This window comes from Botrytis porri (genome assembly GCF_014898465.1).
Source record: "Botrytis porri strain MUCL 3234 chromosome Unknown BPOR_005, whole genome shotgun sequence".
In the NCBI taxonomy this organism is placed as follows: Eukaryota; Fungi; Ascomycota; class Leotiomycetes; order Helotiales; family Sclerotiniaceae; genus Botrytis; species Botrytis porri.
The window spans coordinates 969555-996711 of NW_024066079.1; the positions used below are offsets into that span (position 1 = coordinate 969555).

A 27157-nucleotide genomic window follows, 5' to 3' on the forward strand; every position below is an offset into this window, starting at 1 on the left:
ATGATAATTAGAGGTAGCTGCAAAAAAGGTAAGAAAGAAAGAGAGAGCAGAAAATGAACTGGCTGATGGGCTTACCAGCATCACTGTCGAGCGAAGAGCAGCCTTTAGCACCAAACGAATTCGCTCCTCTGTTGATGAATCTGTCCGTAAGAATGATCCTAAGCTCTGGAATCGAGCTCGCATGTTCATTCGCAGCATTAATCAACGCTACGTAAATTCAATAAATACAGTCCATCTCATTGATGTTTTCGAAATTGACCTTCACGATCTATGGTACCTTTTCATCGAGACAGCCAAAATTACGCCCGCCAATGAAGCGGAAACTGACCGACTTGTCAATCAAGTCATATACGCGCGTGAATTGGGAGAAATATCTCGAATAGTTGTGCCGCCAGCAGGAGAGAGCAACCAAAATCAGTCCGGAAAGCAGCAGAACGTTCAAGTCGAATCTGCAATCACCAGCACCTCAGCTCGGATATGGATCGATCTCCCCTTCTTGGTGACGGATCTACGAGATGTGTGGGCCACATCGATGATGAAAATGACCATGGTTGAGCTCGAGAATCTCGCTGGTTTTACCGCCCTACTCGCAGCTCTCGGTGTCTGTGATTCTGAATTGATGTCGTGTGCACTCATGCTATTTCGAGAGGCTCTGGAGACACCACGACAGCTACTTGAAAGCGATGCAGTCTTGATAGCAGATCATGCCAATGAAATCCCGCTATCCGAGTTTTTACCCGCAGTCTTAGCTTGGCTCTGGTATGGCAGCTACAAGATTCTAAGCCTTTGCGCTCGAAATGAATTTTCCTTCAAAGATGATTACGCCAGTGACAATAGAGAGTGGGCCGAAGCTGGACAGCTAATAGAAGCTAGTGGAGAACGGCAGCAGTCGGGGTTCAACATGCGACGATGGGAATTCTGGAAAGATCGACTCGAAAAAGTTAGTCAGAATACTGAAAGTGAAATTGTTGCTGAGCAAGGGAGGAAATGCGTCCATATCTTCGAGTCTTGGGAGCACATCGCAGGAGGCAGACGCCATGATCGTGAGATAGCTCGTGATGCTTTTTCGGAAAAAGTGTCCGCTCGGCGTAAGCAATGGGTTGACAAATTTGTGACAGAAGCTGATTGATTAGCTTTTCAAAATCTATCTCTTCGTTTTCAATATGAAACGGTTACATAACTATTATTCTACTATAAATACACAGCCTTTTACAAGCTAGAAACTTGTCTCACTACGTCTGTAACGGAGACCAAAAGCTAGTGTGAATCAGCGTAAGATTATGGATCATTTGGAATATATGTATGCTCAATACAGAGCCAGTCTATTATTGCAATCAGACTGATCTTAGAGTGGGCCAATGCATCTCTAAGATTTTGCCACAGTCTTAAAAGTTGTACTAGCAAGCTTTCATCAAATGTTAATGCTATGTTATGAGTGCCTAGGAAGGAATAGATGTGTGATTTGTTCAGAAATCGAGAACGGGGGGATGTAGGATGCTGATTGAGAGCCCGTTGAAATTTAAATGAGCGATCACATTTCTCACACTCAAAACAGTGCGCATGAGAATGAGGGTGCTGATTGAGAGCTCTTCGCCTATTCATATCGACCATCTTACAATTATATGCTTGCCTTTTAAAATACGAAATGACACAATCTATGAGACGTCAAAATCGAAGACGAATTCCATGGGTCTTCTGCCCATTCTTCTTGAAATGCGTCAAGTTTTCCAGAACCAGACCATTTGATTGACAGACTGGATGGTTACAACTTATCTAGTCATTCTTCGGCACTCCTTTTACATCCTTTTCGAAATGGTCCATCATCTTTAATGGACGATAAGATCTTAGGGTTCGATCTCTGTAAGATATATAGTCATCCCCGATAAAAATTATAACTTGGGTTTTCTCTCAAATAAGAGAAAGTAGTTCAAGACTTAGAGCGACATATCCTCTAAACTCACAACAGAGACCTCGCTCAAACAGGGATCTTTGACCAATCAGAACATCAGGAATTGAGAATTATCACATGAATTTTTCTTACTCTAAGAGATGAAATATCATAATACATTTAAAATCTTCGAATATTATTATTCTCAATTAAAAAACAGTGAAGTGTATTTATAATATTTATTATTGCTTTTTCAATAAATTTCAATCTTTAATCTTATTTGAAAGGCTTTTATTTATAATATTACTTATTTTTTTATTAATGATTGTGAGAGTGTACGGATTACTTAATGTGTCCTAAGTTGGCAGTCTAGGGGATAGGACATAAGTTGAGGGTGTTCCTTTACGAGGCTTTCGGTTTTGTACTTCTCGGCGATGGGAAAGTGCTATCAATAAGTTGATAGTACTGATCCGACGGGCAACGATGGCAGCTGCACTGTGGTCCTTTGAAAGATCGCATAAGATCTGTTGAAGCTCAGTCTGTTATTCCCACTTTTGAACATGAACCACCGACGACGCGATAACCTTTTACGCTGGTCACTTGATATAAATCAGTATAGCCAACTCCAGCACCGATATGAACTGCAGGCCCAGTGCAAAAGAAACTATTATAATTAATGAAGTCAATCTCATCAAGATCACGCATCTATGAGCCTAGCGAGCCTGCTCCTGCCAATTTTCCTAGGTAATCATGTCCTGTATTCTTGATAATGAGTTGCATATTATTGCTCTATACAAACCAGATACTCGCAATGATATTTTCAATAATACTGATATCAAGAGTATATAATGCAAGGTTTCCTAAAGTACAAGAGCCCTGAGGTCCGAAGAATGGACCACAGGAGTTGTTCATTCAATAGGGAGACATGATATTAACCGAATCGGCTTCGCTTAATGAGTATTAGTGTACATAACAATTACTTTTCGGGAATTTTTCCACTTACTATGGTGATAGTGGTGTTCAATCTTCTTAGATTTTCGAGTACTCCAAGATATTCAATTGGGAACCGTAACAAGGTTGGCCTAGAGGAACGCCGCGGATAAGTCTGCCTACAATGGTATGGTTCCAGTTCTGCCAAACTCTTGGAAAAGGCCATGCGGCATCACTTGGAAGGTATCAGCATACTTGCTCGTGATGAGTAATCATCAGCGTACTTAGAGATGTGATTCCAAAAGGTAGCGTAAGAAACACAGCGATTATCCTCGCTAAGCATGGCATCTTGTGGTAAAAAAACATATCTGATTGCAGATATTGCGGAAAGGTGATCTGATTTGGGCATATTTATTCTCCTTGATTAGTGTTCTCTTACCCTATGCACTTCGAATATTAATCATTCTCACTTGAGTGGAAGCCACTTTTGCAGACACATGCACAAGGTAAGATAATCACGGGCTAGTTTTAGGAAACTGCGCCGCAGCTAAGCATCAACCTTGTATGTTGGTCAAGTGGAGGTGATGCAGTAATACGTGCGTTGAAACAGTAGGTAACATGCATATGAATCCTAAACCAGCGATTCTTATAGCAATGTATGTACGTGCTGCTTTCCAATCAAAACAAATCCATAGTGACATGCAATATAAAATCAACGCAGTCCACACCTTTCACTTCTTGAAAGGTACGATAAATCAAGACATTGTAGTAAGATTCGAAGCCACTTTTACGTGATGGCATCCAACCATGAGAGCGTTGCGCAATGGCAAGATGCTTTGTTGCCTCATGTCGTCGACCGATTAGCTCGGGAATCGGGATAGGCTAGATGCCAACTATGGCGAATGGGTGATCAGTTTTAGTGTAATCACCATTACCTATGCATAGCTGGTCAATATCGTTAATGATCTGGCTTGGTTGCTAATGGAACAGCTTGATAGCTCTGGTAGCTATGGCGCTCACGCTGAGGTTTTGGCATATGTTGGTGCGGATGATGTACGCTACTCGGCGTTAGTCCTTACTACCAATAAAGCTGTTTATACGGTTCGTATACTAGTCGACCTAGCTACGGCTGCAACGACACGAACATCCGATAACGCTGCAACGGTGTTCAATCTACGGAATCCGCAGCTGGTGCCTTGGAGCACGTTGTTGTATGCTATAGTGGCACTACAGCCGCTTCAAATAGTGTCGCCTGCGACATGGCTGGCTAGTTTGCGAGCAAGCAGCGAGGCAGATATGAGGATGTGGCGGCGGATCCGGCTGTTTTGTTGCTTTATTTCTTTGAGACTTGTGGGCGATACACTCGAATACTGAGAAAGTGCCAATCCAGCCTATGGTGGTGGAGAAGGCTCTCGAAGCAAGCCCTGCCATGCGAAAGCTAGATGCTGTTAAAGCGGAATGGATGCATAAATGGGTTGAAGAATGGGTGGATACGAGGAAGTGATTTTACTGTGTCCATACCGGAGCTCGTGGATACGGATTGGCGAGCTCTTCTTCTCTTTCATGTGATTCATATAGTTTAAGGCGCTATTCCTTCAATACAAATAACCAGTCACCCAAGATAATAATATACATAATTACATTTCAAAAGAAAAACTACTGTAGAGATTGGTCCGAGAATAACTACAACAAGGATTAGGGCAGAGAATAAGAGGAAAGTGGAGAATAATAATGATCGAGAGAGGAAGATACTAGACAGTTTTATTTCAAGTGTCCATATTATGGATTTTGCTGAAAGCCCAAATTGGAAGAGCTTCATGGCAGTTTACTAGGCCAGTGAACGAATGCAGCGTTGAAGTGAAGTCCTACCCATTACCACCAATTACAAGCCAACTCAGACCTTGAAACTGGTAAAATTAGCCCACCTCAATTGCACCCCAATAGCAATGACTGGCAAAACGCTTACAATCTCACCCAAGCCAGCATACTGAGGTGGAATTCTTGCATTCGGAAATGCTCCTGCGGCTAACAGAATCGCAAAGGTATTGTAGATGAACGACCAAGTAAAGTTGAAGATAACTCGTCGATAAAAGGTCTTCGAAAGGTCGATAAGGACGATGACTCCACTCAGAGCTGGTCGGATGAGAACGGCATCGGCTGCACTTTGAGCAATGTCTGTGCCTCCATTGATATGCATACCAATAGATGCTTGAGCGAGTGCCACAGCATCATTCGTTCCATCACCGCAAAACATGACAACATTTTTTGCAGTGGATATCTCCTCGATGTATGTCTGCTTATCGGCTGGACTACATTTAAAGCGCACATGACTTTCAGGCAAGTCGAGAGTTCGAGAAACAGACTTGACAGACTCTTCATTGTCACCACTAATAATAGAAATCTCGATGTTCCGTCGCTTCAACTCGTTAATAACAGCCGTGGTATCTGGTCGAAGACTATCTTTAAGACCATACACTGCAACAAGATTTCCGTTGACAGTGATGCAAAAGATAGAGACTCCAAGGGAGAAGATACTCGTGACCGCTGGTAGGTTTTCAACTCCCAGCCAGTATGGATTTCCTCCACGTATCTTCTCTTCTCCCCAGGTAGCTTCAATACCACAGCCCACAATCGACGTGACTTTGTTCAGTTCATCTGCTTTGGTGACAGTTGACTTCAGATGAGTTGCTATGGCTAACGACACAGGGTGCTTGCTACTACTTGTCAAACCAAGAATCATTGGCCCGAGTGTGGTTCCTTCGCCAATTGGATATAACTCTCTCTCCACCGTGAGTAGCCCCTGCGTGAGGGTACCCGTCTTGTCGAACACGACATGGGAGATATTCCTCGCTTTCTCAATGGTTTCTGCTGACTTGAAGACCACGCCGCTTTTGGCAGCCACTCCGCCAGCAATGACCAGAACCATAGGAACAGCTAGGCCGATAGCGCATGGGCATGACATAATGAGTGCAGAAATGGCGTAAGTCATGGCGTTGATGCATGCAGTTGTCGTTGAATAATTTTGAATTCCTATACCGACTCCCACCCTCACAACAAATACAATGACAGTGACAACAAGAATGATTGGGACAAAATATGCCGCTACTCTATCTGCCACGTCTTGGAACCTGGCTTTGGAAGATTTTGCCTCGTCTACCATTAAACCAATCGATTTGATTGTATTGTTTCCCATAAGACGAGTTAGGCGAATTTTTAAGGTACCAGAGTGATTTATAGATCCGGCAACAACCGGGGAGCCTGGCTTTTTGGCCACTGAAGTAGCCTCGCCCGTGATCATAGACTCATCGACATCCGATATACCAGAGATGACAGTCCCATCTGTGACGATTGACGAATCCTAGATCAACAAATTATAAATATTATAGAACCACCATTTGCATATATACATACAGGCGACACGACAAATATATCTCCGTATTGCAAGAGTCGCGCATCAATCTCATTCCGAGAGTCTGATTTTGAATCTACGAGAATTGCAGTTGAGGGTTGAAGTGATTCAATAGAAATCGACTCCACAGCTCGCTGTCTTGCCAAACTAGTCACGAGGCGTCCCACCATGATCAATGTTACCAATAGCGTACTGGTTTCGAAGAAGCTCCCAGTTGAAAGAGGCTTTTCACAGGCCAGGAGAGCGTAGGCAATGATGGAGTATATGTACGCGATTGATGTAGATAGAACCACAAGAAAGTCTACTTCAACTAGGTGTGAGAAAAACAGCGCCTTGAAAGCGCTGAAATACCATGGACCAGCAATGTAAATCTGCACAACTGTTGCGAGGACTAGTGAAGCAGCTCCATAAGCTATTTCTCGAGGAGGAAGCTCGGCCCATGCCATGATAAGCACAGGAATAGTCAGTGTTATAGAAACCAGCGTCTTGAAAAGCATCAAGCGAAGATGTGCTCTACCAGATGTTATGAGAGGAGGGTCTACCATGGGGGCTAGCTTGGCTGATTCAAAGAATGTATTGCCGATCAAATCTCTTGCGCCAAGAACCTCTGGATGATAGGTAACTCGAATAGTGCGAGAATCTTGTACAGCAATACCTGAAATTCCATATGGTAGGTCTTTGTCACCTATAAAGACTGCAGGGTCTTCCACAATGAGGTCAAGTTTGTGTCCAGATAATGTCATCTTCGAGCAAGTAAATCCAGTCATTTTTTCAAGAGCCTTGATAGTTTCAGCAATGTTGATATCGGCCGCACTTGCACCAATGTCAAATTCTGCTCGACCCAAAACAAGGCTGGTTTTGATATTAGAAACCGCTGGCATTGAAGTCAGAGCTTTGAAAAGTGATTTTTCGCAACCAGTACAGGTCATCCCTTGGACACTGATGATAAGATGTTCGACTTCAAGGACGCCCTTTTCCAAGTCTACCTGATTGGCGCTAGTGTTGAAGGTGCAGGGTAAAATTTCAACATCTTGCGAACATTTTTTATCTCCAGACTTGGTTTTGGAACAGCAAGCTTCTTTAGGGGCTAGGCGTTTTCCAGTCGGATCCGACAGATCCTGGCATTCAACTTTGCAAGCATCTGCTTCTTCCACTTCCAGGGTGGCGTGATTCCCAGCCTGAACCTCAGTAAAACAGCATTTCTCCAATGACGGCTTGGTGTCTGAGGGAGTCGAGGTTATCTCTGAGCAGCAGCCCTTTTTACAGTCGTCCAAAGGTGCAGCGGCAATAATGGGATCTACAGCTGATTTAGAACAGCTGCCTTTGACATAACTGCCTACAGATTTGGATGTAACGGCTGGTCCCACACTCGGATCAGAACAGCATCCTTTACCACAATCCGAAGCAGGAGCTTGATCAGCGAAACTTGTCTCATCAATGCAGCAGTTCAAACCCTCTTTGCTATGCTTAGGGCTAGTTTTGACATCATTCGGCAAAGCTTTTGTAGCAGAATTCATTCCAATATCGCTTCCAGTTTGCTCTGGTGGTGTAGAGCAACAGGCGTTTCTTTTCGTCACCGCATTCACCAACTCGCTCTTCGAGGGAGAGCAGTACAATCCTTCAGCACACGAGGTGTCTCCAACCGACTTGACAGAATTACCCCCACTAGGAGCTTTTCTCATTCCCATCAACAATCTCTCCTTCTCCGAACTCTTGCGCCGAGCAGTCCCAGACTCCAAAGCACAGCACGATTCCAAATTTAAGGAAAGCAACACCTTGCAAATACATCCAAAATTATTCAACATCTCACTATATGCAGCCTTTGCTTTGGAAAGGTGACTCTGACATGGTTCTTCGTCGGACGGGAGTGGGAGAGAAGATTGGGAGCTCGAGGGGAGCGTGTTTTGATGATTGTGCTCATTTTTGCAATCCCGGCGTGCGATTTTGATAACGCAATTGTCTGCATGAGTGGGATAATTAGCTGGAAGTGCTACAGGGCCGGGAGGAACCTACTATCGCAGCATCTGTTCTCTGGTGAAGAGGGGGAACAGCATGCAGAGCGGGTACAAGTTCTCTGGCGGATTGTGGAAGTGTCCCCTCTTTCTGATTCATCGCTGATTGAGCAAGTCATTTTTCTCACGAATGCAGATCAGAGCTGCGAAGATAGGGAAATTGTTGGCTATGCCGTCCGTCCCATAAACTGACTTGTTGCCTACGAAGTACACGATGAAAACTGGGGTACATATGCCATAGATAGGTGGGGGTGGTCTGTGCCCATATGTAGTTCTTCTCAAAGTGACAGGGGGCGAAAGCCCAATTTGTATAAACCGGAGAAGTAGATCCTAATGATTCACTAAATATACCTAAGTATATCCTCGATTTCAAATATTTCCGTGTATATAGATTCAAATTCACGTCAACGGAATTGTATTGAAAATACTGAAGACTTCACCAATATTCACAAGTTTACTTGTTTCAACAAGGTCTCATCTTAGAAGAAGTCGAGCTCTGTAAAGATATCAAATCGATAGTACGTACTATGAAATACAACTCTGGTCTTCTGAACGAGAGAGATGATTATAACACTCCGACGTACTATAGCTCTGGATAATCATGTAGAATCATTATAGTTGTACATTGATATGAGGACGCCTTCGTTTACTCGATTGATAGAGAAGACGAAAAAGAAAGGAGAAGAAAGTAGCACGGATTGTAATACTATTATACAACTTCAATATATAATACTACTACCATGCAACAATTGTCTAGAAGTAAGAATTGAGTGTAATAGAGAAGAGATAACATCAATCAGAATTCTTCATATTTCAGAACACTTCTATCTCTATGTAAAACAAGACGTAACTGTGTACTTGAGGCCATCTCACTTTTTCGTGGAACAAATGGCTTTCTCTGCAACTCCTGCAAATACAATTCATAAGCAGGCATATAACCCTGAACAAACTGCACAACACTTGCATCAGTCATACCCGCACCTTTTACTTTCCACATATTGTGCTCCTGCTCTATTCTCCACCTATAAACATTGACCAGCTCTTCCGTATCGAGATGAATCAAAGCGTCGAAGTTTGCTGGATTCATAAACGTCGTATTATACCGACGAAGATTATCATTGATCATCTTGAGATGACTGAGGGGATGATTTTGAATTGTGTTTATTGGGAATGTCGCATCTTCACCCAACCTCGCCGTCTGAGGTTCTTTCCGCGCACTTTCCCATTTTCGCTCGAGCTCATCTCTTTCTAATGATTTGAATCCGACACACCATCCTTCGAAGATAATAATATCCAGTACATTATCTTTACTCGGAGTGAAAACTCTCCAATCTTCTTCTGGAACCCGATCTCCTTCACCCTGGAATCTGCTTTTATCAAATGCCGGAATCTTGACGATACCAGTAGTGAGTGATTGAAAAAACTGGCTCACAAGTTCTTCATCATGTGTGCCCGGTTGTCCTCGTACTTGTAGTAGTCCGTTATCCCGATTTTGATTTTTGATCTTGACCAAAGTCTCGTGATCATGATAAAAGTCGTCGAGGGAACATACAATCACCCTATACTGGTGTTCGTGTTCCAAAGCTAATGCAAGCTGACTGGCATAAGTTGACTTGCCACTACCTTGCAAGCCAGATAAGGCAAGAAGAAATGGGCGGTTGAATTCTGTTTGCTGATGCTGCCATTTCTCATGATGAGCTTGAACTCGAGGGACAACAAAACTCAGGATTTCCTGAATGACATTGCTTGGAATTGTCATTGTACCGGCTAGGGCAGTCAAGAGCGGCCCTTTGACGACTTTCGGCTTATGCCTATAGGCGATTTGCTTGGCTCAAAAGGAAATGCTCGATTATTCAATCGACAACAGTTGTTGTCACGAAACAGTATCTTTCATGAGGGTACATACATCGTACGTACGTCAAGAGTGCAACGGAGTTTCATTTCCCCGATGATTTCGTGCACCACACCTGCAATTAGCATGGGTTCCGGAGTTGTCTTTCGCCGATACCCCCGCAAACGACTAGGATCGGCTATTGATGTCATCCCTATCATCTTCTTCCTTACTATCGATTCTTCTCCACGTCAAGTCTTTTATCAAGTCATTCATTCCTCAACGAATACAATACAAGTCAAATAGGATCAATTTTATCTTTCAATACAACACAATTAAATTTTGAGTTGCCGATTGTTCTTACAGTATAGCTAAAATGTCTCCATCTACTATCAATTCGGCAAAGGAATATAGCATCGCGTCCATCCCAGCTGATGGAATCGGACCTGAAGTCATCGATGCAGGCATTCAAGCTCTCAATAATCTCGCAACGACAATGGGAACATTCAAGCTCAATTTCACACACTTTGACTGGAGCTCGGAAACCTATAAGGAGACAGGAAAATACATTCCCGAAGGTGGTCTTGAGGAGTTAAGAAAGTATGATGCCATTCTCTTTGGTGCAGTTGGTGCTCCAGGTAAAAGATACAGGATGTCAAAATTGAGAAACTAGTACTAACTACTATCAGACGTTCCCGATCATATCTCACTCTGGGGCCTCAGATTGGCCATCTGTCAACCTTTTCAACAATATGCAAATGTTAGGCCAACTAAAGTTTTCCGTGGAACCAAATCTCCACTTCGAGACTGCAAGCTCTTGGATTGGGTTATCGTTCGTGAAAACAGTGAAGGTGAATACGCTGGTCAGGGCGGTCGTTCGCATCGTGGTGAAGCATGGGAGACTGCGACTGAAGTAGCAATATTCACTAGACACGCTGTTGATAGAATTCTTCGTTTTGCATATGAAACTGCGCAGAAACGACCACGAAAGATGCTAACGGTGGTAACTAAGAGTAATGCACAACGTAATGGTATGGTTCTTTGGGATGAGGTAGCGAAAGAAGTTGCAAAAGATTTCCCAGATGTGAACATGGACTTTATGCTTGTAGATGCAATGACCTGCAGGATGGTGTTAAAACCAGAGTCTCTGGATACAATCGTCGCAACAAACTTGGTGAGTACTACCATGGCCAGGATAGCCTAAATTTTTCGGAATCATTGGACTGATATTGTGTAGCACGCTGATATTCTTTCTGATCTTGCCGCTGCTCTCGCAGGCTCCATCGGTATTGCTCCAACATCGAATCTGGATCCTAGTAGGAAGAATCCTAGTATGTTTGAGCCCATTCATGGCTCTGCATTTGACATTGCTGGAATGGGCATTTCAAACCCTGTCGCAACATTCTGGACTGCCGCGGAGATGCTGAATTGGCTCGGTGAGGAAAAGGCAAGTAAAGTCCTTCTAGATTGTGTTGAAAAGGTGTGCGAACAGGTAAGTGAAGTCATCTAAATAGCTTGTAAAGATACTAATAACTTTAGGGAATCGTAACTCAGGATCTTGGAGGAAATGCAAGGACGGCAGAGGTGACTGATGCGGTTTGTGCCGAGATACAGAAATTTTTCAAGGGAAAGAACTCTGCTTAAATATAGTGCCACTTTATGATGTTGTATCACCTTTAGTTTCAGCTGTAAATGTTTTTCGTACTCTTGAATACTTAAACTGACTATCCGAGTCATTAGTCAACGTATTTCAGAAGATGTAACCGGATCTGTTGTTCCCGTAGCAAAATTTGAAAAGTCCATCGCAATAAGTGGATCGAACAATCCTCCTCGGCAGAGGTCCAGTTGATCCCATTCGTTTTCCGGAATTCTTTCTGAAGTGGCTGCTTGTGAGAAAGTTAAGGTTTGCGCCACACTGAATGGTCGTGGAAATGAAATTGGAGTATGTGGTATGCGCCTTTGGGACTCACTACTGCTATTATGAGGTCTACCAATGTCTGCACCAATCAAATGACTATTGTAATAAGCTTCTTCAAGAGTGAAAGTGCGATTGGTAGAGTGTGTTGATGCTTCGTTCCTATGTTGTGACTCAGCTGCGTGCTGTGAATTTGAAGTGAAAGTTGCTTGGTTCGGTGGATTGGATCCGATGATTACTGTTGAAGCTTGATGGCTCCTGTCAAGCGCATAAGTAAGTTGCTTAACGGCATCGGCGCATGAGTCTGGCCATACTGTTTGGCGTAATGAGAGATGTTCTAGAATTACCAATGTTTCTTTAGCATATCTGATACTGTTAGTGTCATGTGTAGCCGAGAAGGAAGGAGAATGGTGATACACTTTTTTGCCGGTCCAAGTTTGCAATGCCCTTCTAAAGCGGCATAGGCAAGGACAAAACAGCTCATCCATGCAGACCACGTAAAAAGCGGCCAGACCATTGGGACTTTCAGAGCCAGCGATCCATCTGGCGACGCATTATTGCGTTGAAATTCCCTCAAGAGAGAAATGATTGCTCTTGATGCGCTGATGCAGTTTTGAAGTGCAGATTGAGAATAAGTGTTGGTCGAATTGGAAGTGATCAACGGCCGATTTAAAGCTATGGTTGACTCATGCTGCAGCATTTGAATAACCAACTTATGCGCTGGTGACAGAGAAGAGCTATTCTCAGCTACTAGAGAATCTTCATCTTCTTCGCTAGCTTCATTCACCCATTTCGCTAGCTCAGCTTGCATTCCCATAGCACGCTCGAAGGTTTCCTCACGGCCGGACAAAGATTTGTTGCGGAGTTCCAAGACACGACCACGAATTCGAGCATGTTTAGAAAGGTCTCTTAGAAGACGCAGTTGATGCACTACTACTCTGATCAGTCACTAGATCAATCCGGCAGCTCATAAGACAAACAGACCGTTAGACTCTTCCGAATTCAGCTTATCACCCCCACTTCGCATATGGTTCTCCTCGCCTGGATAGCAGACGTCTATGTCATCATCTCGAAGATCTAATGGAAGTCCAAGTGACTGTGAAACCATCCGCTCCATACAGTAAAGTGACCAAAACACTCGTCGTCTCAGTTGAGATTCTGTGAGAGTAAATCCGTCAAACCGAGCGGGACATCGATGGCAACCAAGAGCATAGGTCATACTTCTCTTCTATTAATTTCGAAGTAGTAAGACAAGAGACGAGGTACTTACCGAACAGCTAGTCCGCCTAGTCGACTGGCATAGTTAAATTTCATCATAGAAATCAAAAAGAGCTCTAGAGAAATTGTAGCCTGTAGATTCTCAAAAGTTGCTGGAAGCGCCATTGTAAACTGAAATGTAGAGCCCAGTTCTGCGTTGTTGTAGAAAATGAGGTGACGAGGAACCTGGGGAAGACGCTTAGTAGATTGGCGACTGTCGGCGAGTGACTGGATCAAGAATTAGGATCGTCTCATGGCGAAACTGCAGAGCACGGGGATGTTCGACCTGCTTACGATTGATATAATCGATCGCACAATCAAGGCGTCGGAAGGAGCAACTGCTTGAATTCCATGTCGACTGATTGTCTCAAAAATCCCTAGCACTGCTGGAGCGTGTAGGAATGGGAAGAGAGGGTGCCAATTGGTAAAATAGCTTTCCGAAAATTCTACGAGTTGATGGAAGGAAATGGGATCAGAGCTTAATTGGGAACTTTCGCGAACCTCACTTTCTCGGAAAAATGGAGGAGAAGAGGAGAGGAGATGAGAATTATTGGTAGATTCTGGCAATTGATCATCCTCGCCTGGCACAATGTTTTCTGAAGCAGGAGTAGCTGTGTTCGGTTTTGTGTGCGTCGAGTGCGCTTTACCTGCAAGAAGCTCATAAACTGTCCGAATGAAATGAATTCCACTTCCACTACCAATAAACCTGGGCTTGCTCTGATCAAAGTCTGTTCTCATTAACCCAACTTCTCGTATAGGGCTACTTTCATCATCGACTCTCCTACGTTTGGTGCGATGACTGTCATTGTTTGGAGAGTATGGGCCCAGATAGGTAGCATTTGATGTTGGAATCATTACGATTACGAAAGACACGTCAATGCGTCATCTTGTGAAATTCATAAATAGGAAGCATGTAGGTCGAGAGTGTTGTGTTGAATTTCAGCTGAGGATTGAGTTCTGCGAGGAGAGTGGTGGAGGTGGAGAAGCCGTGGAAGGGTTTTCGCAGCTTAGATAATTGTTGGACACTCATACGGGGCGGGAATGTGTCAATGTGTGCTATTTGGGGTATGTATTTGGGGTATGCGTATTCACGTGATGATTTACAAAAGTACCTACGCTAAGATATCTCACCGCCTTTGTGTTGATCCGGACAGAACTATTCCGGTGTTGTAGATTTCCCTGACATTAAACTTCACGGAACCCCCCACTCGACTTCGTGTCCTCGAGAGCTATTGACATTTCACCCAGAATGTCACTACCAGTAGCTAGGTTAGCATGTGAGCCCTGTCGCCAGAGAAAATGTAAGGCAAGTGGATTCCCAAAATCAAGCCTGTTTCGTTTGCTGATACTCTTGGCTAGTGTGATAAAACACTGTATGTCATGTGTATCGATAGTTATTCAGGGAAGAAAAAACTGACGGACCAAAGCCCATCATGCTCCAAATGTCTGGGAGCCCCACAACGATGTTATTACTCCGAAGCGAACAAAAGGTACCAAGTGCATATCCTGTACATATCAAGTTATGACTTACCAAATTAATATCAAGAGGTTTACCCCCCGGCTATCTTGCGGGAATCGAACACCGTCTAATTGAGACTGAGATCGCTCTACACAGAGCGCTGTCGAGACTGTACAACTATTCTGATGCTAAATTCCAAGACAGTCGAGAATTTCCACAAGTCTCGAAGGGTGAATTGATGGAGCAGTGGCAAGAATTACCTTTGGAGTCAGATATTGATCTAGAGACATGGTGGTCTCGGAAAACGAAATATGTTCAGCCACTCAATAGGGAGTGGGGTCCAACGGAAGAGACTTCAACCCCCGAAACACATATTGCTCATGGAATTGATGACATCCCACCTGTTGACTGGGAGCCTACAAATGAAAGACATGAGAATATTCCAGAGAGTACAGACACAATCACCCAGGAGACTATGGCTAGTACAGTTTCTAGTCTACCAAGGCCCTCAAACTCAATCGAAGTGCAAAAGAGCCCTGTGAACTCTCAGCTCCAGTTTGAGAGCGACATCCCCGATTTTTCAAGCTGGCAAAGAAATTCACCAATACACAATGTTGGTGAGAGCATAATGGCCGCAGATGGACTCACAGTTGCAGAATCCTTTGCCAGGGCGCATCAAAGAACATATTTCTAGCTCAAAGTTTGAAGACTGTGGTATGCAATATAAAAACATCGCGAATAGTTATCTATCGATGTATTCCTGCTTCAATTGAAGTCGCTCATTTTCATTATATAAGTTGGTGTACGTAGTACTACTCACACTTAGAAGCCATTTTGCGCTAGCTGTACTGCCAATACTTTGACTCCCATCACGAAAGCCCTTCAGCAGTCTTTTGGGATCCAACAAGCTTTCATGACCAACATAAATGCCTCGACCCGATCTCAACATGTTCTCGATGGATATAGCACAAAGGTTGGGCGCTCAGGATGCTTTGATAATGGGAAATATCATTCCAATCACTACTAGTGCAGCGAAGGCTATAAAAACAGTGTTGCCCGAGCTGGCCGGTAGAGTTTCTGGTATCTCAGTTCGGCTGCCAACAGCAAATTTGTCTATGGTGGACATGACTGTATAAACTGTACAGTCAATATCTCTCGAGGAAATAATGATCAACTTCCGTACTTCGGCTCAATAGGAGCTATTTGGTGTTCTCCAGGTTGAAAATGAGGAGTTAGTGAGCTCAGACTTTCTGGGCAACTCATGTAGTGCAATCATTGATTCAAAGGCTTTGGTCGGGCTTAAACCCAATGTAAGTAACTTGCACACTCCCAGGCAGGATTTCTGGCTAACATGTTCAAGTTCTTCGATATCATTGCGTGGTATGATGATGAATGGGCTTACCGTTGTAGGCTTTTAGATATGCTAGTTTTTGTGAATAATCATAAGCGGATAGAGATTCACGAGTAATGTAAGTGTTTAAAGTGGGGATTGAACTAAGTTAACCTATGGAATATATTGGCTCTCGTAACTCGATTTGAGTCATGTTAGCTCTATAGCGAGAAAAGACGTTTCAAATAGAATGCAAGAGGTTGGGTTATATTTCAGGGTAATGCCTGTACAGAATGTGTCTTCAGACCCACTGCATAAAACTGTGGAGGAGACCAATACCCCCGCCATTAGTAATAACAGCAGTCATGGGCCACCCCCAGAAGAAGCTGTCATGAGATATGGAGATTTCCGCTCTTCTTCTTGGCCAAGAATGATCAGAGCATTCTTCTTGCACTCTTTGAAAGAGTTACCGGGAATATATACAAGGCAATATAATTCTCAAATCGAATGACAATAGCAGAGCTAATACTTTGATAAGGAAAGACTTCTGGATAGAAGACATTAGTTGTCGGGAGTCGGCTGCTATTCGGCTAGTCATCGGGATAGCTGTTAGCCAGTCAGGCTAAGGATCCATCTGTTCAACATCACCAACCGTCACCAATAGTGACAAACTGGTACAGAATGGTAATCCCTGTTATACTCTTGCTAATCCTTAGATAATCACTACCAACATCAATCTGCGTAGTAATCCTAGCAAATATGACAAGTATCCCATATCGAGGATACGTGGTCAAATTTGCATTAATAAAAAGAAAGAGAAGACAAAAACTTCATATTAAATACCTAGGTAGTGGGTACTTGTGAGTTGTTGAACAACTAGCGCATAAGAGTTCGGCTCTGATCGATGTACAGTATCCGCGGCAACTTCGCTTGCACCACGAGCGATTCAGTCAATGGAGAGATTTTGGGGCGAGATAAATGCGTGCTTCGAGCTCATCATTCATACAAGCTGCAATAAGTGCACCGACTTTGATTCATGCATCTCTTTGAGTGCAAAGCAATATCAGACTACAATGGGCACGATTAGAAAATCCCATGATATCTGGGATACTCTATCTTGAAAGAATTCGCAACATAAAGTCGTTGACGCTTGTGACGCGGTCAAGTGAGGCGTGAAGGCTATAGATCAACATCTCTTCCTATTGGCCACTTTCTCAACAAGGCGAACTCATATGCAACCGTTTCCAAAGTATTGGGATTTTTGGTTTGGTTCTTCCAAATTGAGACGAACAGCTCGCTTGGGGTGGGGGCGTCCGCACATAAATTTGTGTGTTGGTCAGAGCGGCGGAGTTCGAAATCTCCGCTGTGACCAAGCTCAAAATAATGACGCAGGCTCGTTTTTAGAAGGAGAAGAGGAAATTGGTGAGAAAATTGGGTCAACAACAAGCAATTCGCGTATCAAACAGGTTTCGATATACGAGGAACTTTCCTTATCCTATGGGGCCGTTAATAAGCGGCTAGAAGATCAAGATTTTTTTGGCAGGTCTAGCGACTGTCGCTTGTGGTACAACTTGATTTTGTTTGTACCATCGAATCTTCTGGAGATAATATTCTCAACTTAGCTAGCTAGAGCCTCAAATCTTAGCATTCTTCATCTTTCATCGCTTTTGGCATCTAATACACTACACCTATGATACCGAAATTACCCCCTTGCTTGTGGCCGATTTCATGAATAGCCGAGACAGGGGTTTAATTCTCAACGTCAAAAGTTTAATTGCGGAGAAAGTCGTTTTCCAAGCACGAGACCCCACATAATTCATGGTAGTCGGGTAAATTCTGGAGACAATTCTGGAGACTCCACAAAATAAAAAACTCCCCGGATTTGTTGTTCGGAGAATCGTTGTTTCCCCAGGAATAAAAGGATCCTATCTTGGCCTTTTACTTTCATTCGATCTGTTTCGCTTCTCTCTCATTAAGCCCTTACTACGTGTCTTGTCCACCTCGTCTTGTCCACCCCTTCTTACCCGTCATGTCTTCTAAAAATCCTTACTTGGGACTGCGAGGCAGAGCCCTAAGAATTGCCCAGATTGCATTTATCGTCGGACCAGGCTTCACATTATTTGGTTACAACCAAGCTGGTCTTGGCCCCTTGGCGACACTTCATAGTTGGGCACATCAATTTCCATCATTGGATACAGTCAACACGACCGGTGCACTCAAATCACACAATTCCATCAACAGTGGTGCTGTAATTTCATCTTTTCAAATTGGATCTTTAATGGGTGCCTTATCATGCATATTTTTGGGAGATCTTCTAGGCAGACGAAGGACAATCTTTCTCGCTGCTTTCTTGACTCTCATTGGCCAAGTTCTCCAAGTATCGGCTTATAACTTAATTCAATTCGTCATCGGTCGACTCGTCCTAGGCATGGGAGTTGGACAAATCAGCGTTATGATACCAGTTTGGCTAGCGGAATGTTCACCCGCAGCTCACAGAGGGCAAGATGTTGTTACTGCAGGTATCTTTTTGTGCTTCGGCTATTCTGTGTGTAATTGGATCGACTTCGCATTTTACCACCTTCCAAACACGAATTTACAGTGGAGATTACCCTTGGCAATTATTTCCCTACCGCTTTCACTCGTTATGATGGGTGTGGTATTTCTTCTTCCCGAATCTCCTAGATGGTTAGTTAGTGTAGGAAAAACTGCCGAGGCTACCGAGAATCTATCAGTGATCAAAGATCTTTCAGTCGAAGATGATCGCATTCGTTTCGAAATCGCCCAGATCGAGTCATCGCTTGAATTTGCAACTGAAAATAGTGCATCACTTTTGCAACTTTTCTCCAAAGATGATAAGGAGAGATTGCTTTACCGATTTATTCTATGCATATTCCTACAATTTGTTCAGCAGATGTGTGGAGGTAATCTCATTTCGGTCTACGCATCAACCATCTTTCAGCAAAATCTCAATCTAGAAGTTAGCTTGGCTAAGATCCTAGCTGCTTGCGCCCTTACCTGGAAATTTCTTTGTTGCTTCATCGCTTTTGTCGCCATTGATCGATGGGGACGTCGCGCGGTATTTATGATCAGTGGCGCCGGCATGGCAATTTGCATGCTCTCCTTGGCTGTGAGCACTAGTTTCCCTTCGTCCAACAAGAGTGCCTCTATCGCTTCAGCATTTTTCATCTTTCTATTCAACTTCTTCTATCCCATCGGATTCCTAGGTGCCAATTTCCTATACTGCAGCGAGATTGCTCCAGTCCGACTTCGCGTGGCAATGAACTCGGTATCAACTGCGAATCATTGGTTATGGAACTTTGTCGTGGTTATGGTAACACCGGTCGCCATCGATACCATCGGATATCGCTACTATATCATGTATACGATTATCTCGGCGCTTATTCCTATCTCGGTGTATTTCTTCTATCCGGAGACGATGAATCAGGATCTGGAAACGCTTAATAATTTGTTTCGTGATGCACCTTCGACTCTCAAGATTGTATCTTTATCGCTCAAGTTACCGCGGGGTGAATTGGACGAGGAATCGTCGGGGAAGGCAGATTATGCTGGAGGGGTGGAGCAAGTTGAAAAGATATGATTATAAAGAGTTTATGAATTATGTATTAGCGAATTTTAAATTTATACTTGATTTTAATATTGCTTTCGAGTTCTCAAACTGATTTAGTTGATTAAACTTTTCGTCTACTTGCAAGTGTGTTCGACTTTTAAACATCTAGCTGTACTCCTCCTTAACCATTCACACTCCAAGACCTTACCCTCCCGAAACACTATCATGATTTCTCAGTAGTTATTCGTACAAACAGTCATATCGTCTAGAAAACAGTCATCTACCTCATTTCCACTACTTTCCACTCCTATTTCTCCTCATTAAAGTCATCAAGTACTCAATTTATATAGACGAGGACAATTAAATATATCAAATCTATTTAATTTTTCTTTGAATTTTTGAAATGATTTATAAAATCACTTTTCTATATACTGTTATATAGTTTTCACTTAGGGTATTCTAATTATGATATTTTTAATCTATAATTTATATAGGAAGTATTTTAAATATCGAAGGTAATTTTTTTTAGAATTAAAGTTGCTATTTATATAGTCAAAAATTAATTTTCAATAATTTTTAATAATTTTTTTTCGTACGTCTTTTGTAGATTAATCTTCATTTTTTATACATATATATATATATTAGATAATATTAATGAAATATTTTAAATTTATATATATATTTAAGATAAAAAAGATTAAATGGGACTTAAAATGAAGTTGTTATTCCCTTTTTATATTTAATAGGAGTATAAATTAATTATTAATTATATATTCGAATTTTATTAATTCAGGGGTACTTAGAGATATATAGAAAAGTTAGTTCATAAATCATTTCCAAAAAAAAAAAAAAAAAAAAAAAAATTCAATGTTTGGTTGTCCTCGTCTGTATTTACTACACAGGCACCTCACTTTCCAAACATCCACTTCACTCATTTCCATACTATAAACCCATTGAAGCTCCATCCATGGCACTCTTCATACAAAGAACCAAAGCAGCCAGCAGATATTGGAATGAATTTGGACATTTCCGATCTTGGAGTAGAAGTTCCTCTCAACTTTCCAGGTCGCTTCCGCCGTACAAGTCCTCGGACTATATCCTAGTGTATGATGAGCATACAATATCATCTGTTGTCATTTATTCTCATCACTCATCACTATCGTACATCATTTCCGCTATCATTCAATTCCCAATCATCAATCAGTATTGCATCCGCATATTCTCATTCCCAAATCCCTATTCCCATCCCCTTTCCCTCTCAACAAGAGGATTAACCAGTTTACAACCTAGTTTCCAAAGCTTTTCGCCAGTCTTCAAAACTACCTCTGGAATTAGCTTGTGAGAGACTCGAGTAGTCATACACAATTCTCATAGCCCAACAATTATTTATATACCTACCTAGCACTCCAAACTCCAGAAATCAAAACTTCCGCTCATTCCTCTTCTTGACTAGGTAGGTTCCTTAGCAACTCCATTCGCTAACCCGATTTCCTTACTCTTCCTCATTTTGTAAAGCTTTCATATTTCCTGTTATTTATAGACTTCTTCTTGTTTAGATTATCTATACTCAAACCATTTCCAGCCGGATCTACTACTAAATCAAGGAATCCATCACACTAAATTTACAGATGTTCTCTTATTCTTCGACTATTAGTCTAATCATCCTATTTGCAACGTCTTTCTATTCTCCTATTCTCTTGATTCTCACTATATATTATCGTTGTCTTCCTTTTGACTCTCGCTATTCTTTTCACTCTCATCTCATCTATCTACTTCATATCATCAATTCTCACCGTAAAATTTTATCACCACCCACGTTTGTCTCATTCCCTGTCTTCATACTCATAACCAAAGTTCTCATTTTTTTCCTTTGCTTTCCCTTAAACTTCAAATCTCACTCCCATGCTCCGTCTCCGTCTCATTCATCTGTTGTTGCACTGCATACATTTTCTGCGGATTTCCATCCGATTATCTCATTTTCTTATATACACCACTGATACAACGAAGTCCCACTTGTCTTCCCTTCCCCTTTCCACCTTCTTCCTATTCACTCAGATCCACAACTCCCATCACCAATCCAAATCTCAAATCTCCCTTCTCAACTCTCAACTCTCAACTCTCCTCTATAAAAGTCCCCCTTTCTCTCTCGAATCCGTATCCATCATGCACACACGAAATGTCTGCCCATCATGAAATCACCCTAGTTATCTCAATAACTGGGCCTTGATTTCCACAATTCTAGTTCCCGTTGTATAGATACCTGGATAACTCTTCCCATAGCCCCCAGTCTCTCAATCAACCTCACATACCAAATCATTTCTTCGCTGCCAAAACAAACGTGTGCCCGTCATTTCCCTCCTTATCTTTCACCCTCCCCATCATCATCACATCAAGAATCCTTTCACTATCTCCCTCCAGATTTCACATCAATACACACCAGCACAATTCTCTCCCTCCTTCTCTTATCAAAGTACCACATTATAATTCCAAGTTTGTGAGTCTTCTTTCCCTTCATTTTTAACCCGTTAATCAATCAATCAACCAAGTCACTTATTCATCACCTTCTCACTTCATTAAATCTAGTTCTATATCATACCAATTCATATCTCACACTACAAATCCCCTCATGCCCCTCTCCTTCCTTCTTCATCTCAAACAATATATTACATCATACCCCCTTTCCCCAATCTCATATCCAGTCTAGTAATCCCATCCCTCACTTCTCACTTCTCTCCTCCCTCTCTCCAAATTTCATCACCATCACCATCACCATCACCATCAAATCAATTTCCAATCTCACCAATCTCACCAATCTAGCCAGTGAATTTTGCTATCTGCAAGAGTCAAAACCAGAATCTCAATTCTCAATCATCATCTTCCCTCTCGTTTCCCCTCCAGACTTCCCTATAAAGCCTAATTCCCCATCTTCTTCTCTTCTCTTCTCTCTTTCTTTTCTTCCCCTCTTCCATCCCATCCCAACCCCCCAAGAAAATGAAATCTTATACAAAACCTTTCAGAATTTCAATCTCAATCTCAATCAACATTACAAATACCAAAATCCCATTCCCATCCGTTCCATTTCCTCCCCTCCCTCCCTTCCCCATCTACATTATCACATCTCTTCCCCTTCCCTTTTCAGAATCATTCTCATCCCCATTCCAACCTATCACTATCATCCCATCGCATACTATTCTTATCCCACCCCGGCAATCCCATGCTATCCCATCACTACCAGATTACTTCTCAATAAGAACAATAAATCATCATCATCATCAATAGAACTTATGAAATCCCTTGTTACTTATTACTTTTCTTTCAGGATCTCATCATCATCATCATCATCATCATCTTACTCTCCCCTTCCTTTCCCTTCCTTCCCCTCCCCCCCCCTCCTCACGTGTCCTCTATTACCTTACCCCGCTCCTCATCCACTCACCTACTCACACTCACCTGCTCATCCACTCATCTACAGACTCACAACCATCAGATACCTAGGAATATAAGAACTCCACCATAGCTATTATCAAAACAATCATCAAAACGATCATCTACATTCATTGAATTCAAATCCAACCCACACAATAATAATATTTCCATCTACAGATAATCCAAACAGATATCTAAACCCATCCCAATCTCTTTCGAACTTCCCAATGAGAAAAAAATCCCATTAAATGCTCCCCTCCCAAATCCCAAAAGGAGAGACCCAATATCCCCGCTATGTGTATATTTATAATATGATATGTTCATTAAATCCAACCCAAAATGCTCCATTTGTCCATGCATACTCGCTCGTTCATATCTTCGTGTATAAAATTTCATCCATCTCATTTACCTCATTCACCATCCCAATTATCAAATCAAATCATGACTTTATCCCATCTTACTCCTTCACGTCAAACTTCCCCCCAAGCACCCATTCCCGGACCACCTCCACCCCCTACAACTACACTTCCCCTTGTACTGCTTCCTCCTAAACTCCCTCCAATATCCCAATAATGTCTCGAGCTTCCACTTCCAATTCTCAAACTCTTAAGTGTTCCACCAATCGGTACCCCTCCACTTCCCAATCCTATCCCTTTCCCCAATCCACCTAACCCTAGACCTACTCCACTCTCACTTGATCCTCTTCTTCCCACAACCCCTCTCTTTCTCACTCCTCCATTATTCGCCTTGAGATTAACAAGTGGATGATGAGCCCTAACTCTCGCCACTCTTGCCAATGAATCTGGTGTGTTTTCCACAGCCAAGTTTTCTCTCGTACTTTTCGATAATACTGAACCAGAACTCGAAGCAGTTGGAGTAGGTACATTATCGCTTCGACTCGTAAACCTACTTTTCAAGTAACGAAAGACCATTTTAATATCCAAATCCCTCTCCCATTCTTCTCTTGTAATAGGAGCACTATAGGATTGCCTTGGTGTCGAATCCTCTAATTCTTCTGCTTTACTTTGGTTCGGGATCGATATTGGTCGAGGAATTGTGGGATGGAATTCTAGTTCGTCATCGGTATTTAAAGTTGAGCCGAGATGTTCTTCTTGTTCTCGTTCCAATTCCAGATCCGGTAAAGGAATACCCGTAGCCATATTTGAGTTGCTACTAGATGCTGATTCTGGGATGACGGGTAAACCTGCATAAGGAAGGGGTGTCTGCTGAGATTGAAGATATGTTGTAAAAGCACTAGGATGATCTGAGAGTTGATTGACCAACAATCCCAATTCGCGAGCTATTCGTTCAAGCAGTCTATATTCCCAGGAACTCTCATCAGGTTGAGTAGCGGGAATAGGTATGGCTCTTCCTGATGCTTTTGATAGTTCTTCATCCATTGGCAGAGATTCGCCGAAAATAATTGACAGGAGATCATCATCGATACCCATTAAATCTCGTATAACTCTTCGAGTGAGTCTATTCCATAAACTGTCATTTTCGCGTGTAATCGTTGGGGCTGGTTCTGATTCGACATTATTCAATGTAACCAAATCCTCTTGTTCCTTATCTTCAACAACAATACTCCTCTTTTCACTTGACATAGATTGTTTCCTTCTTCTAGTCTCTCGTTGTATCTCATCTACCAAAGCCCTGCTCTGTTCCAGCCTCCAAATTTCAATCCTTCTCGTCCTTTCCATTTCCGCCGCTTTCTCACTCTCCAAAGCCATTTCTCCAATTTCCAAACTTTCTCTCCTCCTCTTCACTCTCCTCGGATTGTATTGCTCAAATGAATATAAATGTTGTTGAACATCCTCACCTATCCCGTCTACCCTAAAACTCCCAAGACCATCATGTTTCGGTAAAACAGGTCCCTCTTCGTCTTCCCTATCCCCATAAACACTGGGATCCGTTCGAAATTCATGTAAATGACTATCCAAGGAATCCAATTCGGCATCCTCATTATCATCCTCTGTTTGCGCATCCACATCCTCATCCACATCATGATCATCATAAATTCCATAACTCCTTGCCGCAGTTTCTAAACTTCCAAAATCGCTAATCCTTGAATGACCAGCTGTGCGCGTTCCTCTCGTTCTCCCCGTACTAGCTGTATAAGTACCCTCTGTAAAACTTGGCGCAGCTGGCGAGAATAATACCCATTCTTGACTTGCTTCTACACGCCCATCTCTCTCTTGTGCATTTTGTTGGCTTTGCGTCTGCGAATTCGCATCTCGATTCGGTTGCGTAAATATTCGAGGAGGGGCGTGATATGTAGGTTGTCTAAAAGCCATCTTTGGTGGTATGTTGTATAGATGTCAATGAATACCAATAAGATATTAGTCTAAAACCTCTTTCGTGATCTCGTTTGTCGTGTCTTCGTAATAGAATTGAAACAATCGCAGTAGGTTGTGACAATATCGAGGTGAGAATGGGCTATTAATGAGAGCGTTTGAATGTTTCGTATTTAATAGTGTGACTTTGTCAATAGAGGGGTTCGAGTCTCGTATGACTTTGATCGAGCATGAAATTGTACGACGACCGAACAGGCTAGTGTATTAGCCACCCGAGTTGAATAAGGCGACTTTTCTAGACTCAAGTCTTGACGTATGGTTTTGATGTATACTAAGTATCTCTAGAATCTCTCTCTAGATTCTCGACTCGGGATTCGACAGGCAAATTCCACCACGCTCTGTGGATAATATGGTTATAGTCTAGTAATTCCCCGCGTCTTTAATAGGTATGTCCTTTGATGAAGCAAACTTGAACAGAATAATAATCCAGAACCAATAAACCGAATATCAAAACTTCATTCCTCGAGATGTGGTACCAATAAATCAATAAATATCAATCAATGTACGTACTCGACGATACGTACAAACGAGTCGAGTCTGCTAGTGCGAGATCAACGGTTCAAACTAAATAACTGGCGTGACTGAACTAAATGGATAAGTACTCTGTACAGCACGCGTACACGTGGACGGGTGGATAAGACTTGTTTTGGGATAAGGAATGGGCGGACGAGGTGGGGTTTGGATATCAATGTCTCAGATCAAAGTGATGATGATAGAGGTGGTAGAGGTGGTAGAGGTGATCACTGACAGATGAAAGGAAAAGGAACGATTGGAATAATGGGATTATCTGAAAAAGAAAGAAAAATGAGTTTGTGTTCATCTAGATGAGAGGAAAGAAGAAAGAAATAAAAATTGGCTTAGCTGAGATACTGGCGAGTAATGAACTGATTATCTGCACATCAGAATTTTTCCCTTGACTCTGTTTCATTGAAATTAGATAACCTAATCATATGTACCTTACTCCGTATGCATAGATATCTAAGAGTTACTTTTGGAAGGTACCGGAATATTTCATCAACCATCAACCATCAACCATCATCCATCATCCATCATCCATCATCCATCATCCATCATCCATTATCCATCCATCATCCATCACATCATCCATCCCACGCAATTAGATTCTCCCGCCATCTCCCATAGATTAAGTAATTACTCATCCCGTTCTTATCTCATCACCCCTTCCCCTTCCCCTTCCCCTTCTCAACTCTTTTCGCATTTTTCCAACACAGTTGGATATGCATCATCAACCTAATCCATCCGACATCAGCCATCACCTATCAAGCATCAAACCAGCCGCGATAAGCAAAGAAAATCTCTCAAAATAGTAATATCATAGTGGTGCAGCCGCAGTCGTGCCAGCCAATCAATTCGGTATGTAGTTGTTTGAGATAAAAGGCTAGATTATGAATGGAATAGTCTGTAAGGCGTATCATTTTGTTGGATGGAAAGATCCGGAAGAAATATCTCCATTGCCACGAACTTGCTGATCTAACAAAGCTTACAAGAGGCAAGAAGACTTGGAAATGTTGTCATGATTGTCGTGATTGTCATTGTCATATTGCATTGTTAGTTTTGCGTTTCATTGCAAGCGCGATCCGATATACCACTTCAGATTACCTCTCTCATCTTGGCTGCTGCGTTGTAAGCTGATACGAGCTCTTGATTGTCGTTCCTTACACGACCTTTGATGTTAGATATCTCAAAAAAGCATAATCTTCATGTTAAAATCACAGATAGTCACATCACCGAGTCGTCAGATATGAGAATAACATGTT

General features: G+C 42.4%; 9 protein-coding genes across 9 annotated transcripts; 5 read left to right on the forward strand and 4 right to left on the reverse strand.

Annotated features, from left to right (window-relative positions):
- EAF01_004000 (uncharacterized protein) lies at nucleotides 1–1129 on the forward strand (the record flags this gene model as incomplete). Its single annotated transcript, XM_038912254.1, is given in 2 exon segments — nucleotides 1–28; nucleotides 42–1129. The coding sequence occupies 2 exon segments, from the start codon at nucleotides 1–3 to the stop codon at nucleotides 1127–1129; spliced, it is 1116 nt and encodes a 371-aa protein (XP_038771938.1).
- Nucleotides 1130–4712: 3583 nt separating this feature from the next.
- EAF01_004001 (uncharacterized protein) lies at nucleotides 4713–8358 on the reverse strand (the record flags this gene model as incomplete). Its single annotated transcript, XM_038912255.1, has 3 exons — nucleotides 4713–6176; nucleotides 6230–8187; nucleotides 8241–8358. 3 exons carry the CDS (start codon nucleotides 8356–8358, stop codon nucleotides 4713–4715), a joined length of 3540 nt encoding a protein of 1179 aa, XP_038771939.1.
- A 677-nt stretch (nucleotides 8359–9035) lies between these two features.
- On the reverse strand, nucleotides 9036–9998 carry EAF01_004002 (uncharacterized protein; the record flags this gene model as incomplete). Its single annotated transcript, XM_038912256.1, has 1 exon — nucleotides 9036–9998. One exon carries the CDS (start codon nucleotides 9996–9998, stop codon nucleotides 9036–9038), a length of 963 nt encoding a protein of 320 aa, XP_038771940.1.
- A 448-nt stretch (nucleotides 9999–10446) lies between these two features.
- EAF01_004003 (uncharacterized protein) lies at nucleotides 10447–11714 on the forward strand (the record flags this gene model as incomplete). Its single annotated transcript, XM_038912257.1, has 4 exons — nucleotides 10447–10708; nucleotides 10760–11244; nucleotides 11308–11562; nucleotides 11610–11714. The coding sequence occupies 4 exons, from the start codon at nucleotides 10447–10449 to the stop codon at nucleotides 11712–11714; spliced, it is 1107 nt and encodes a 368-aa protein (XP_038771941.1).
- Nucleotides 11715–11810: 96 nt separating this feature from the next.
- EAF01_004004 (uncharacterized protein) lies at nucleotides 11811–14214 on the reverse strand (the record flags this gene model as incomplete). Its single annotated transcript, XM_038912258.1, has 5 exons — nucleotides 13537–14214; nucleotides 13256–13470; nucleotides 12970–13205; nucleotides 12405–12915; nucleotides 11811–12351 (listed from the first exon to the last, which is right to left on the reverse strand). Exons 1-5 carry the CDS (start codon nucleotides 14095–14097, stop codon nucleotides 11811–11813), a joined length of 2064 nt encoding a protein of 687 aa, XP_038771942.1. The 5' UTR covers nucleotides 14098–14214.
- Nucleotides 14215–14491: 277 nt separating this feature from the next.
- Nucleotides 14492–15395, forward strand: EAF01_004005 (uncharacterized protein; the record flags this gene model as incomplete). Its single annotated transcript, XM_038912259.1, has 4 exons — nucleotides 14492–14548; nucleotides 14602–14615; nucleotides 14670–14732; nucleotides 14789–15395. The coding sequence occupies 4 exons, from the start codon at nucleotides 14492–14494 to the stop codon at nucleotides 15393–15395; spliced, it is 741 nt and encodes a 246-aa protein (XP_038771943.1).
- A 232-nt stretch (nucleotides 15396–15627) lies between these two features.
- Nucleotides 15628–16169, forward strand: EAF01_004006 (uncharacterized protein; the record flags this gene model as incomplete). The annotated part of the gene is made up of 3 exons (XM_038912260.1): nucleotides 15628–15831; nucleotides 15898–16011; nucleotides 16062–16169. The coding sequence occupies 3 exons, from the start codon at nucleotides 15628–15630 to the stop codon at nucleotides 16167–16169; spliced, it is 426 nt and encodes a 141-aa protein (XP_038771944.1).
- A 1891-nt stretch (nucleotides 16170–18060) lies between these two features.
- On the forward strand, nucleotides 18061–19629 carry EAF01_004007 (uncharacterized protein; the record flags this gene model as incomplete). The annotated part of the gene is made up of 1 exon (XM_038912261.1): nucleotides 18061–19629. One exon carries the CDS (start codon nucleotides 18061–18063, stop codon nucleotides 19627–19629), a length of 1569 nt encoding a protein of 522 aa, XP_038771945.1.
- Nucleotides 19630–23495: 3866 nt separating this feature from the next.
- On the reverse strand, nucleotides 23496–25319 carry EAF01_004008 (uncharacterized protein; the record flags this gene model as incomplete). The annotated part of the gene is made up of 1 exon (XM_038912262.1): nucleotides 23496–25319. The coding sequence occupies one exon, from the start codon at nucleotides 25317–25319 to the stop codon at nucleotides 23496–23498; it is 1824 nt and encodes a 607-aa protein (XP_038771946.1).
- Between the last annotated feature and the right edge of the window lie 1838 nt (nucleotides 25320–27157).